General features: G+C 34.1%; 1 protein-coding gene and 1 pseudogene across 1 annotated transcript; both read left to right on the top strand.

Annotated features, from left to right (window-relative positions):
- Positions 1–2776: 2776 nt before the first annotated feature.
- On the top strand, positions 2777–4345 carry LOC115718646 (pentatricopeptide repeat-containing protein At3g18970-like; annotated as a pseudogene).
- Positions 4346–13592: 9247 nt separating this feature from the next.
- LOC115721134 (capsanthin/capsorubin synthase, chromoplastic) lies at positions 13593–15412 on the top strand. The gene has a single exon (XM_030650386.2). It carries the CDS (start codon positions 13858–13860, stop codon positions 15346–15348), a length of 1491 nt encoding a protein of 496 aa, XP_030506246.2. The 5' UTR covers positions 13593–13857; the 3' UTR covers positions 15349–15412.
- Positions 15413–15992: the final 580 nt, after the last annotated feature.

The raw sequence follows: 15992 nt of genomic DNA, 5'->3' as shown, positions 1-15992 counted from the left end.
ACTGATTGTTTCCAAATGAACAACAATATCCAAATTTGTCCAACAAAGAAACAGAAACTAAATTCCGCCTAAAAGACGGCACAACAAAAGTGTCTTTCAAATCCAAATAAGAACCAGTTCCTAATAACAATCTGAAATGCCCAATTGCTTCCACTTCCACCGATTGACCATCGCCCACAAAGATGTATCTTTCACCATCACTTGGCTTTCGGTAGCTCAGGCAACCCTGCATAGAAACACTTATGTGAGTAGTAGCACCAGAATCTATCCACCAAGTGTTTCTAGGTACTGAAACTAAATTAACCTCAGAACAGACCAAAGCAAGATTAATACCTTTCTTTACACGCCATGCGTGATATTTGGCACAATCTTTCTTCACATGTCCAGGTTGGTCACAAAAGAAACAACCCTTAGAATCCTGTTGTTGTTTCTTTTGAACTGGACCCTTAGCAGCTTCATTCTCAAATTTCCTTTTCTTGTCCTTATCCTTAGGAGTAGTGGCCAAATGAGCACTTTCGGTTTTGTCCTTTTTCAACCTTTCTTCCTCTTGCACACAATGAGAAATAAGCTCGTTGAGAGTCCATTTCTCCTTTTGACAATTGTAACTAATTTTAAATTGGTTAAACTGTGGAGGAAGTGTTAACAAAACCATGAGTATAAGTACATCATCTGAAAGCTCAATCTTAAGTGTCCTTAATCTTGAGACAATATGATGCATTTCCATAATGTACTCCCTTACATTTCCTTGACCCTTATACTTCATGTTCATTAAAGAACCAAGAAGTGTTGTCATTTCAACCTTATCGTTTTTAGCAAAACGTTCCTCAATTTGTTCAAGGAAATTCTTAGCCATAGTAACCCCTTCGGATTCTGTGCCCTAAAAGGCTTCTGGAATGCTGTGTTTCATAATCATTAGACTTATGCGATTTGAACGATCCCACCTCTCAAATTCCCTTTTATCATCATGGGAACTTTCCTTAGTGAGAGGTGCAGGTTGTTCATTCCTTAGTGCATGGTCTAAATCCATACATCCCAGAACTATAAGTAAGTTCCTTTTCCAATCCTTGAAATTGGTCCCATTAAGCATAGGAATAGAATTAATGTTAGCAGATATTGAGGCAGCAGAAGATGAACTAGCTGAATATAGAACAAATAAAACAAGCTCACATTAATATGCAAATAAAACAATAAATTCAAAAATTGGTTAATCCCATCTCAAGATACCAAACACACATTAATATCAAGTCTTTGGACAGTAATATTAACTGTAAGCGGTACTCTTGGTGTAGCAATCAAATATTGACAATAAAACTGTGTCAAACAATAGGTCAATCTTTGGACTAACGTATTGCTCACACAAAATACCTTATAATTGTCACACATTTATTGCCACAGGTATGTTTGAAATCTAGCAAAATATTCACTTACCTTTGGGCTAGTCAATATAAGCATCAATTATAAACACACAACCATCCTAATATTTAAATAAATTAATCTACACAAAAGAGGTCACTTTGGCGACATATTGTTTCAATTAATTTATTCAAAATATTAGTCATAAACCAACACCAAAATTTGAATTAAATTGTTTGCACCAAAATATATATTTACCAAATTATATTCCACCTTATATATATTATACAATCCATAATATTCATATTGTGCCACCAACTGATTAAATATATATAAAACTTTAATAAAATAAACTATAATCATACGATTTGCCTTAAGTATATATATAATCCATAAACAAAAAACTTGAATCATATACAGTATATTGCCAAAACAATATGTTGACAAAAGTGAACAACTCGCAGAGGATTAGTAATTCAAAAGAAAAAGTAACCCTTTTATATATATAAGTGATCAGCCGAACCACGAAAACTAAAGCCAATACAGAAGCCGAAGTCATAGACAACACGCACCCCAACAAAAAAAAAACAATTGCTCTTATACATATAATCGGGCATTACCATTAACCCAAAAGTAATTGATATATATATAATAAATCGTACATATACACATATACGATAAATATATATACATTAACAATCAACACATATACTAAACCCAAAATATTGCAGCACAATATTATTCCAAGGAAAAACAAAACCCTAATTTTCAAAATTCCCAAATTTCATAAACAAAATTATCAGATCTTCAATTAATTCAACAAAGGTGGCTCTGGTACCACTTGTTAGGATTTATAAAACACTCAAAGAAATATATAAAACAGAGATCCAAACATATTCCTAAAAGTGCTTTAATATAGAAAACCCTGAATCATAAATCTATAAAGCCTTTGTTAAATTAAAGAAGAAGAAGATGATAAAATATGAGCGGAAGCACTAACCTGAAACCATTGTTGGAGATTGCAGAGAAGGTTTTGATCTTCCAAGAATACACTATTTTCTAGAGTATTTTCTCTGATGGGGAAGGAGAGAATACAGAACCCCAGTGTTTCTTGGGGACCACTACCTATTTATAGAGTCATCTTAGAATAACTCTTGGGTATTTATAATTTGGCCCCTCAACAAATTATAAATTAACTTATGGTATCTACACATTAATTCCATGACACTTTAATACCCTTTTGATACCCATAACATAATTGGTCACTTAATTTTGTATCACACTTTATAATAGCATATACATTATACATATGTGCCCACAAAGGATTTTTAATCCAACAATATTCATTCTATCATAAATATTTGCACTCGCAACTACAATAGCTCACGCATCTTATTTTTGTGTTTTATGCTAGCTTCTTTGGTCATTTGATGGTTTAGCAAATTTCGTAGCCTGAGAAAGCAGAGGAAATGTGGTCTTTAAAGAATGAGCTCTGTATTTGAGTCCACTCCATATGCTTTCTCTCCCTAGAGTTGTAGCTACTGGCTTTCTACACCTCAAATTATTATCCATTTACCAACTTAAACAAACACATGCCCAGTTGATTGTCAATGGTCTCAACTCACCCTCCCTTGCAGCCAAACTTATCAAGCAATACTGCACCTTATTAGCTCAACAGAAGAACTACTGTAATGCCCGTTTAGTATTCGAGCACTTTGACAAGCCTAATCTGTTTCTCTTTAACACTTTGATACGATGTTCTCCACCAAAAGAGTCCATTCTTGTTTTCTTCAGATGGGCATCAAGGGGAGACTTAGTGTTCGATGATTTCACCTACATTTTTGTTCTTGGTGCTTGTGCTCGATCACCTTCAGTGCCTACATTATGGGCAGGGAGACAAATACACTCGTAGATAATGAAATGCGGTACGATTTCGAATACTATGGTGCAGACTACTTTAATACATTCTTATGCCAGTAATAAGGATGTTGGCTCAGCCCGAAGGGTGTTTGATGAAATGGTTGATAGAAATAATGTTACTTGGAATGCCATGATCACAGGATATTGTTCACAAAGAGGAAGTGCTCATGATGCATTGGTTCTGTTTCGTGATATGTTGGATGATGTTTATGGGGCAAAACCAACCGATACTACTATAGTTAGTGTTCCCTCTGCAGCTTCTCAGTTTGGTGTTTTGGATCAGGTACTTGTATGCATGGGTATATAGAGAAGACAAATTGGGTTCCTGAGATTGATGTGTTTATTGGCACCAGTCTTATTGACATGTACTCAAAATGTGGATGTCTTAATAGTGCTTTATCCCTTTTTTCACGAATGAAGGAGAAGAATATCTTAACATGGACAGCAATGGCAGCAGGACTAGCCATTCATGGAAAGGGAAAAGAAGCAATAAAACTTTTGGATTCAATGGGGGCTTCTGGATGAAAACCTAATGCTGTGAGTTTTACTAGTTTACTTCTAGCTTGTTGTCATTTTGGGCTTGTTGAAGAAGGACTCTGCTTATTTAGTAGCATGAGCAAGTTTAATGTCACCCCACAGATGCAACATTATGGTTGCATTGTTGACCTTCTTAGTGGAAATGGGCTCTTGAAAGAGGCGTACGATTTTATAATGGGAATGCCAGGTGAACCTGATGCTATCTTATGGAGAAGTTTGCTAAGTGCAACCAGAATTCATGGGGATGTTGCAATGGGTGAGAAGGTTGGGAAGCTCCTTCTTCGAGTACATCTAGAGCAGAGTTCTTTGAATGGCACTAGTGAAGATTATGTAGCTTTGTCCAACATTTATGCTTCTACAAGGAAGTGGGAGGGTGTGGAGACTGTAAGAGAGGAGATGAAGGTCAAAGGAATTGAAAATAAATTTGGATGTAGTTCGATTTAAACTACTACTGGTATGGACCCTCATGAAATTTATTTATGAGAAAATTCTTATTTGTAAAGCTTTAATGTTTCAAAACATGTCATGAACATAACTTAATGTTGATTACAAAGGAAAAAAGAAATTTTAGAGAGAAAAAATGTTAATTTGTTATTTTACATTTGGTACGTGGAAGATTTTTACATTGACTTCTCAAATCTTTTGTGTACATTGTTCCACTGTGGTCCTTTAACAATGATTCGGCTATGATGGCCATGAGCTGACCTTCATCGTCACCTACCAAATTGGCACATGATGCTTCCTCCTAGAACTTCATCATTTGCACTATGTTTGGTAGGGAGGAGAGATGGGAGGATGGAGAGTAGAAAGGGGAGGTGGAATCCATTGTTTGGTAGAAGGGATAAAGGGAGGGAGAGGAGAGATGGAGGGAGAGACCTACAAAAATTTGATCCCTCCACTTTTAGAAGGATTTAATAAAAAGACTAACTAAAAATATTAAATATCAAAATTATCTTTTCAAAAATAACAAATACTTATACTAAAAAGGATACTTTGATAATTTTAAATAACTAACTTACTCTCTAACTTTACTCCTAATAACAAGTGACAGAATGGAGAGTTATTATCCTCTCCATTCTTTTTAAACTCTCTCTCCATCCATCTTAGAGAGATCATTTGCGCCTTAGTTCAAGTTAGCTAGGAGGTTAACTTCAATGTGTTTGAATGCAAGTGGCGTAGACTAGAACTATTAATTAAAGTTGTTTATAACTTGATCCAACAAGGTGATAGACATTGGAGGATATTCCCAAAACCATTGCCTAGCAACCTCGCCTAGAATGGTTGGAAAAACTTGCACTAGGCAAGGTTGGGTACTTTGACAATCTGCTCAATCTAGATCTCGAAATTATTGATATGCTTTGAGGGATCACCACAACTATCATAAGTGGCCATCAAAGGCATTTTGAATCCATCAAGCAGCAAGACTTGCTAAACCTCTATAGAAAATGGACAGGCACACCTCAAGTTTAATATTGGCTCATTTTTTCCCTCACATATTTCCCTTACAACTCTTCCTAGTACTATTTCGCCTGCTAAGGGATTCACGTCAGCGTTGGATTTTTCACCATCTAAGTTCTCTATAGCCTTAGGGGTGCAATATTGCCTTCACGCTTGCCCATTTGAGTGTCTAGCTAGCCCTTGAGGTCAGGTTGGATAGCAGTGATTTAGTTTTAAAGATTGACTGATTAGTTATTGATTCACCTCTTAAGTGGTATCCATCATTTTGGGAATTTCGTCATGTCAGTTGTTTAGATGGTCTTGGAGATCTGGCTCGTTTCTAGGAAGAGCTCTATTTCATAGGTTGCTAAACACACCTCTCTTATTTACAATTTTAGCTTCCACTTTTGTTCGAGGTGACTTTTCATGTAGGGACCTAATCATCGATCTTTCTCCCTTTGGGCGAGGTTGGGGATTGGCCTGCTTTTCTTGGTTCCCAAGTGCTAGGGGGCCATGGTTCACCTTGGGCCAATTTGCACAACTTGTTGCTTGGGCTTGGGGACTAAGGGAACCTTACGACCTTGGCAAGATTTAGTTAATCACATCTTTCCTAAACATTATTATTGTGACAATGATGGAGCGATGACCAACTAAAGAGAATAAATAAGTTATAAGAGAGCAAAACATATTGAGCGTAAGTCCTATCAATTATTAAAGGAATAATACACAGAGTGGATGTAATCATAGAGAAGATCGAATCAGCAAACAACAATGTGACTCTTATACACGGGTACGCCATTTTGGGTGCTTCTTAGACTAATGACTGACCCTACAGACCAACCATAGTGTTTCCAGCGTGCTTTGTCCCCACTCGCATGCTTTCTATAAAAACTTCTTAGGAGGTCACCCATCCTGAAATTATCCCAGGTCAAGTACACTTAACTATGGAGTTCTTTTGTGATGGGCTACCAAAAAACAAGATGCACCTTGTTTATAGAGATAGTACCAATCAATCTATTTAAGTCCTCTTTAACTATGTAGTCCCATACCTACACAGCCTCAGAATCACCACACTTGACCTTCATAAGGCTATGTGGGATTGCACAACTTACCCAATATTCTCCCTTACAGATCACGGGACTACTGACTGTCACAATCACTCTCCTTACGGGTTCGATCAATTATATGATATTATTTAAGAATACCTGAATTTAAGACTCTATTTATGTGTTTAGAGTATTTTAGTAATTTTGACTTGAAAAGGGTGAAATGGTTATTTTGTTATATATATTGTGCTAATGGACTGCATTATTATGTAGTATGTTTCATTTATTGTGTTACAGGTGAATTTCGACAAGTTAGCGTGGTATGGTCACAATCAGGTATTTTAGTTCGAATTAGATTCGGGGTCCAAAATATTTATTATGTGGTTACGGCAGTAACATGAGATATATGGATGCTTATATGAGAATATGTGTGATGTGAAAGGATAAAAGTACCCTTACTTGTTATTTATGTTGATTTTTAGCTTTAAGGGCAAATTGGTCCTTTGACTAAAACTTACTAAAAGAGATATATGTTTTATTTCTGATAATTAAAAGAGAAGTTCTATTTTCTATTTTGAAACCCTCCTCACCAACTTTCTCTTTCTCTTCAAATTTTGCAATTTTGATCTTGGAGGAGGAAATTGAAGTTAACTTGTTGGGTTTTTGGTGTTTGAGCTTGGGGAAAGCATTTGAGGTAGTTAAATTATCTAGTATTTGCTTTTCATACTAAATTTTCATATTTGTTTTGGAAGCTTGGATGATATGGTATTTTTGGTGTTCTTGACATGAATTTAAGGTGATAAATTTATGGATGATAGGCTAGAAGGTGTATGCTGTTTGAGTTTTAAGTCTTTTCTATTTGTGTATTTGTTGTGAGAAATGAACTTTAATTTTGAGCTGAATTGGATTTCTTAAAGCTTAGATTATATGAATTATGATATAATTGAGCTTGATTATTTATGTGTTTTAAGCATGTTGTAATTGTCGTGTAGAGTGCTACTATTTTGGCATGAAAATTCGATTATACGACTTATGTAAAGTTTTGTTCGAATTGGTGTATTTTCGGGGTTCTAAAAATAAGGATTTTTAGGTTTTTCAAACCCAAGCACCGCAACCCTCTTGAAGGTGAAAACAGAGCATTTGCTCACTACCTACCCAGAAGCGTCGCGGCAGCCCCGCGATGCTATTTCGCAAATTTTTTCTCGAATTTTTTTCGTGAACTTGTTTTGACCATAACTTTTGACTCCGAACTCTATTTTGGACGTTCTTTATATCGTTGGAAAGCTCGTGAAGAGCTCTATTACTTGGTCCAGTTTAAGAGTCTTAATTGTGAATAATTATGTTATGAGATTAGGGAATAATTATTTTTTAAACCTGAGATTATGATTAGGATTACCGATACTTGCTCAAAATTACTTGTGGATTGGAATTCTATACTCACTTTGGAATTCCGGTAAGAAAGAGAACCTTGCACACAAAATATAGTGCGGTGGCGCACTTGGATGTTATGTAAATTGCTTAGTTAGAAATGTAAGTTAGGGTTATTACCCTAAAGTTTCTTTATTTATGCATGTAATTGTTGAATTAATTAAGTATGTGAAAAGGGTTATGCGACTAAGGCATAACTAATGAATTATATGTTAATGTGAGTAAGGCATAACTAATGAATTATATGTTAAGGGTTATGCGATCAAGGCGTAACTAGGTTAGACTCAGTGATCAAAATTGAAAAAAAAAAACCTTGATAAGACCTTATGTGATAAATAGACGTGTAAGTGTAACATGTAGTGTCTATACAATATAAACTTAGGATGTGGTGGCATCATCAAAAGTGTAGTGGTGTGTTATATTAGTGCGGTGGCATCATCAAAAGTGTAGTGGTGTGTTATATTAGTGTGGTGGCACAATTATCTACGCAATGACGTATTATATTAATGTCGTGGCACGATTATCTACACAATGACGTATTAAGTGAGATATCTATGATATATGTTATATTTGGTTTGATTATGCTTTCTTGCTGGGCCTTGGTTCACGGGTGCTCAATTGTGCAGGCAAGAGTAAAGCAGTGTCAGCCCAACCATGAGTTCAAAGATTTTGATGGTGAATTGTACATGTTTCGGCTAAGCTAGACCACGAGGTTTGGATCTTATATGAGAGATTGTATGAAAATCTAATTTTCTCCACTTAGGTCGGCCTATATGTAACAACTTGTAATATTTTTAAAAAAAAATTTACGGGATCCCGAATATGTAATTACATTATTTTATTTTAAATTAAAGGTTATTATTATTATTATTATTATTATTATTATTATTATTATTACAAGTTGTTTTGTTATTTAAGTTAATTATTTTTAATTACTTGACTTATTAGATCTCGATTAATGGGATTAACGCAATATAATTACAACACGTGGCGTTCCTTTAATTAGAGCGTTACAACGCGACATGCCTAACATGTTTTAGGGCAAGTGGAATTTTTTGTTTTGGTATATGCATCTTTAAAACGTATTTTGGTAAAATATTTATTGAATATTTAATAGCAAAAAATTTCTCTATTTATTTAATTAAATATATATATATATGAGATTGTATACGTAATTAAATTTAATTGAATATAACAATAATAGTTGTCTATAATCATTAATAATAATGATACATTTATTGAACTGTAATTAAAATTAAAATAAATTAAACAAGAAATAACTGAGAATAAAATATGAAAGAATCTTGAACTTGTATTATATTGTTTACTAAAAAAACCTTGGAGAGTAATCAAAATGATTTTATAAATTTTAGTTGTTTAACTTTATATTTTTGTTTTGTGATGAAGCCTATATTTTTCTGTATCATATTGTGCTAGACCTAAAAATACATAACTATATATCGGATGGTGTACTTTTCTGTTGTTTTCTCATGTCTTGATCTTTGTAAGTTTTTTGAGAATGTTGTTACCTCGCTTATTCATCGTTCGGAGAATTGTTTGGCCGATTCTTTAGCTCAATGGGCTAGAGAATCGAGGGTTAAAAACACTTATTTAGTAAGGGATGTAACTCCTTTGTGGTTACTATGTTGTTCTAATTTTCTTTTTCATAAAATTCCTACTTATAAAAAAAAATGTATAGATATATTTTGTATGGTATTTGTGTTTCTTGGACTCGTGTGGTTCAAGCCCTAGGCTTCAGTGGCGGAACCAGACAAAAATCTGAGGAGGGGCCAAATAGGAAGGTCAAGCGAATTGTATTTTTACCTATTTCTTTTTAGAAAATATTAATAAAATTAGGCTATTTAAAAATTTTATAACCTTGAACTATTACAATGATCGTATCGTATCCCTTGAAATTTTTTCTGCTAAAACATGTCAATGTAGTTGATGTGTTATTGTCAACGCCACATATTTAATTTAAAATTTTAAAAAATATTTTCTTATTAACTATAAATTATAGGATACATACTATTTTGGACCCTCTACTTTGTAAAAGTTATCAATTAGACCCTTTGTTTTGTTAAATGACAAAATGGACCCTATATTTTCCAAAATGGTAAAAATAAGATCCTAAACTCAATTTTTAACAGGTTTATTTTTTAACATAACTAACTTTAAGATAATTTCTAACACGAACAGATACAGAAAATGTAACTAGATTTGTCATAACATCTTTAGATCAAATTATTATTAAGTTTTATTTTGACAAAAAATTAATTCAGGGTCCTATTTGTACATTTTTCAAAAATACAGGGTACATTTTGTGTTATATAAAATATAGATTCCAATTAGTAACTTTTACAAAATACAGGATTTAAAATGGTATTTACCCTAAATTATATGAATAAAAATAAATTAATCTTAAATTTTCTTGTCAATTATTGATAAGAAAAAAAATTATTTTTTATTTAAATTATACATGTGGCACTTATGTGACAATGACACACAAGTCTCATTACTATTTTATTAGTCACGTTATTGGATAAAACTTATTAGAAGTTTTATATTTCAACATTGTGACATAGTTCAAAGGGAATAGTAAATAAATATTTCAAAAGACGATTTGATAATCGTATTAATTTGAGAGACAATTCCTACACATAGCCTTTAAATTAATATAAGAAATAAAATATACCTATACAACCCGTATATAATAATACACATCTATTTATGTACATTGAGGTAAGCTAAACTAACTATATTTCTTTAATAATTAAATTTAATTTTTATATTATATGTATATATATATATATATTAAAGAAATTTTTACATGAAAAATCCATTTTACACAATTTATTACAAAATTACTCACACACGCCTATGACTACATTTTTACTTACAAAGTTACTTTTATTACACAAATACCACTTAGTCATCATTCCATCCATCATCAATCAAATCATACTCTCTTCCCTCTCTTTTTTCATTTTCTATCAATCAATCCATCATTTCACTCTTTTTTTTTTCTTTTCTTTTTATTTTTAATTTTATTTCAGTTTTTAATTTTTTATTTTTAATTTTATTTCAGTTTTTAATTTTTAATTTTTAATTTTATTTTCAGTTTTTATTTTTTAATTTTTTTTCCATAACAATTCTTCTTTTTTTTTATTTTTAATTTTTAATTGTAAAGCTAGTTTCTTATATATTGTTGCTTAGGTCTAGGATTGACTTCTATCAATCAATCCATCATTTCACTCTCTTTTTTTCTTCTTTTCTTTTTATTTTTAATTTTATTTCGAGTTTTTAATTTTTAATTTTTAATTTTTAATTTTATTTCAGTTTTTAATTTTAAATTTTTTTACATAACAATTCTTCTTTTCTTTTTCTTTTTAATTTTTAATTGTAAAGCTAGTTTCTTATATATTCTTACGAAGAAACGGACCTTAATAACATATGGAGCGACTGTGTAGAGAATAAAGCCAGAAAGAGTATAGAAATCATTGTGCTTCTTATGTATGTTTGCTCAACAAATAATGCAGAGATTTCATTGTCAACGTTTATGAGAAAAAAGCTAATGTTGGTGCTGATGTTCGAACCGAGGTTTGTTTTCGGTTTCTTTTTGGTTTTCTCCCATATTTGAAATTTTACACCTTCTATATGTATTTTTTTAATAAGTTTTTTATCTAGTTGTTTCCTGTCCATTTTTATATCATCAATGGGTAACAATGAGATTTATCATGGATGTTGATGTTCAAAAAGTTTTTCCTGTATTTTAGTTTGTATACAGTTGTTTTGTAGTTTTATTATAGTTTTGCTACTTGCATATGTTATTTCACTATAAAATTAATATGCAACTATTTGCACAAAACTTACTATGTATAACTACTATTTTTTAGTCCCCATCAAATTAAATTCTTGCATAATATATAAACTATCATAAAACGATAATGCAACTATAAGGCAACTGTTTGCACTTGCATACAGTTGTTTTGTAGTTTTATTATAGTTTTGCTACTGGCATATGTTATTTCACTATAAAATTAATATGCAACTATTTGCACAAAACTTACTATGTATAACTACTATTTCTTAGTCCCCATCAAATTAAATTCTTGCATAATATATAAACTATCATAAAACGATAATGCAACCAAAACAAAAAATAAATCAAAATGTAACTGTATATAACGTAGATGTATTATTCATGAGGTTTTTTTTAAAATTTTCACATCATACATTGTTTTGAATTTGGTGGGAGGTCCAGATCTGTTTGTTACAGATCTACATTTCATGAATCTGGATTTCGATATTAGGGGGAGTTGTTTTGATCGAATAAAACAGAAAACAAATGTGTAATTTCAGTTTCTTCACAGTTTTTCTGATTTTTTTTTTCGTCATTTTCAGTTTAGATCATTGCAGGTATTTTTTTCCAGTTGTTTTTGCCAGAATTAATAGTTGTATTTTTCTCGTTTTGGTTTCATTTTGGTTGTTTTGCGGTTTTGAAACGAGCGCGTATTTTCATCTTCATGGTTCGCTCTGTACAGCTGAAGGCTTAGTGCATGTGGTATATTTGTAAATATTTGTATGTGGACTGTATAAATGTTTAATGGGCCGGCCCAAAGTATTTTTGTAATTTTTTTTGTTTTTTTCCCTATATTAAAAGGGAAATTTAAATTTATATCCATCTTTTATACCTAAATTAATTTTTTAAACTAATAATTATAACTATTGAAAAAATATGATCACTTTTCCCTAAACCCTAAAATACCCCTCTCATTATTCTCAACCATCTCTCTCTTCCTCCTTTCTCTCTCAAAGCAAACCCAAAACAAAACTAAAGCACCACCCAAATCCAACCGAACCATGGCGTTCCACCCAAAACGCCGATCGAGCACCACCCACGGTTAACCACCGCACCCACCCACGCTAGACCGCACCCACACTAGACCGCACCCACACTAGACCGCACCCACCCACCGACGCTAGACCGCACCCACCCACTCTTGACCGCCCCCACCCATTATTGACCGACCGAACTCGTTGTGACCACCACGGAGATCCACGAAGGGATCTCGATCTCCACCGAACCAGGAAAATCATCGGGCCCATCGGACCCACGAACAAATTTGCCCAATCAAGAGCATCGGGCTGTACCATCGGGCCCAACTATCGGGCATCGGACCCATGAACAGATTTTGCCCAATTAAGGGCATCAGGCCCTACCATCGGGCCATACCATCGGGCCCGACTATCGGGCCCATCGGACCCACGAATAGATTTTTGCCCAATTAAGGGCATCGGGCCACACCATCGGGCCCGACCATCGGACCACATGGAATTTTCACCGTTTTGGCACATCATCCACTACCATCGGGCCTTCATCTTCTTTGATGAAAATACACTAAATCCCTAAAAATCACACAAAAAATCACAGAATCTAAATCTATCAAGAAAAAGCATTTTCACCCTAAATCAACAATTAAAAAATGAAAAATACCATGAAAAATGAAAAATACTGTGGGTGCGGTCTAGCGTGGGTGGTGCTCGATCGACGTTTTGGGTGGAACGCCGGTGGTTCAGTTGGATTTGGGTGGTGCTTTCTTAGTTTGGTTTTGGGTTTGCTTTGAGAGAGAAAGGAGGAAGAGAGAGATGGTTGAGAATAATGAGAGGGGTATTTTAGGGTTTAGTGAAAAGTGATCATAGTTTTTTAATAGTTATAATTATAGTTTAAAAAATTAATTTAAGTATAAAAGATGGATATAAATTCAAATTTCCCTATTAAAAATAATTTCTCAATACCATAACATAGTTCCGCCGCTGCTAGGCCTTGAACTCTTTTGGTTAGTTAGCCAATATTATTTTTATCATTTACTTTTGTGGGATTATATTATATGTATGTTTTGTTTTGTGTCACCTATTATCCTTTCTCTTGAAAAAGAAAGTGCACTCAAATATACATATTATTATTATATTACATATAAAAGAGAACTGTTTGGCCAGCAGGAAAGAGCATCATTTTCTCGGAAACCACTTTCTGATTCCTTTTTGTCCTGTTTGATTTCTCATACACATACCCTTTTCTTTCATGATCTCCATTCTCAACTTCCTATGTTTTCTTTGAACTTTTTCCTCTCAAATGGCCACTCTTTTGAAGCTGTTTTCACCACCACCGTTCACCAAAACTTGCCAATTATTTCATTCCTCTACTTCTCACTCTACTTTCTCGGAAACCAAACAGATATATTCCAGAAAGGAACGCCACAGTAGACTCCAGAGTAGTAAATATGGAAACTTTCTCGACTTACAACCGGAGTCAAAGCTCGAATCTTTGGACTTCGATCTTCCGCTGTGGGATCCATCTGATCGGTCTCTTACGGACGTAATCGTCATCGGAACAGGACCCGCCGGACTCCGTCTCGCCGAGAGAGTCTCTAGCTATGGGATTCAGGTGTGTTGTATTGACCCTTCACCTCTTTCTTCTTGGCCTAATAACTATGGTGTTTGGGTTGATGAGTTTGAGAGCTTGAAGCTCGATCATTGTTTGGACAAAACATGGTGCATGGCAAGTGTTTGTGTAAATGACAATAAAACCAAGTATTTGGACAGACCTTATGGCAGAGTCAGTAGGAAGAAACTCAAGACAGAGTTAATGGAGAGGTGTATTTTAAATGGTGTTAAGTTTCATAAGGCCAAGGTTTGGGATATTGAGCACCAAGAATTTGAATCCTCTGTTGGGTTTGATGATGGAAATAAGATCAGGGCAAGCTTGGTTGTGGATGCCAGTGGCTTTGGTAGCACATTTATTGAGTATGATAAGCCTAGAAACCCTGGTTATCAGATTGCTCATGGGATTTTGGCTGAGGTGGATAGTCACCCCTTTGATTTGGACAAGATGGTTCTCATGGATTGGAGAGATTCCCATTTGGGAAATGAACCTTATTTGAGAGCTAGCAATTCAAAGTTTCCAACTTTTCTCTATGCAATGCCTTTTGACTCAAATTTGATATTTCTTGAGGAGACTTCTTTAGTCAGTAGGCCTTTGTTATCTTATATGGAGGTGAAGAAAAGAATGGCTGCAAGGCTAAGGCATTTAGGAATTAGAGTTAAGAGGATCATAGAAGATGAGAAGTGTGTGATCCCAATGGGTGGTCCACTTCCTAAGATTCCTCAAAGTGTAATGGCAATTGGTGGGAATTCTGGGGTGGTTCATCCTTCAACTGGATACATGGTGGCTCGAACCATGAGTTTGGCGTCTGAGTTGGCCGACGCGATTGCTGTTGGTCTTGGCTCAACCAGGATGATCAGAGGGAAGCCACTGTATCACAGAGTGTGGAATGGCTTATGGCCTATTGAAAGAAGATGTTTAAGGGAGTTTTACTCTTTTGGGATGGAGACCCTTTTGAAGTTTGATCTAAATGGGACTCGAAACTTCTTCGATGCTTTCTTTGATTTGAATCCTTATTACTGGCATGGGTTTCTATCTTCAAGGTTAACCTTTGGGGAGCTGGCTTTGTTGAGTTGTTCTCTCTTTGGACATGCCTCAGCTCCTTCCAAGGTTGATATTGTAACAAAGTGCCCTGTTCCCTTGGTTAAAATGATGGGTAATTTAGCACTTGAAGCCATTTAATTTAATTTTGGATGATGATTATATGTGGATTTTTGTTAACTGCAATATCAAGTTCTTTTTCATTTCTAGCATCTTGAATTTGAACATATTATGCAGTTAGTGATAGAGAAACGCTAAAAGGTACCGGTGGTGCATAGCATCCTCTTAATGTATCAATATCGCTATTGATCCAATTAAGTATCAGGTTCATATAATTTAATATAATAATATATAATAACTTTTAGGGAGTATCGCTAGCTTATTGCAAAACGACATGTCTAAAAATGCTAGGTACCATTGGTGCCGAATAACAATACTTTCAGTGATAATACCGATGTAAATTATTTTTGCTGATGTATTGGTTTTTCTTCTTTTTCTTCTTCAATAATCTGCTGATTAGAATTGAGGGTGTTAAGATTAGTGTCTTGGTAAAAGACTATTCTGCAAGATTTGAATCAACAACCACAGATTTCAACTATTCTATTAAGATTTCATAGCAACAATTGATGATTTATTTGCACTACAGAAGTTCATTACATCCATCAATATAACCGTTACAAAAACTGATACCAGTAAGAAAACATTACACTAATAAAGAAGACACCAGACACAGACAGTGACAGATTAAGACAGAGAGGTATGTAATTACAACCCATGGAGATAAA

The sequence above is a fragment of the Cannabis sativa genome, chromosome 2, assembly GCF_029168945.1.
Source record: "Cannabis sativa cultivar Pink pepper isolate KNU-18-1 chromosome 2, ASM2916894v1, whole genome shotgun sequence".
NCBI classification, from domain to species: domain Eukaryota; kingdom Viridiplantae; phylum Streptophyta; class Magnoliopsida; order Rosales; family Cannabaceae; genus Cannabis; species Cannabis sativa.
The sequence above is the reverse complement of the archived record's forward strand: the minus strand, read 5'-3'. Positions and strand labels throughout refer to the sequence as shown.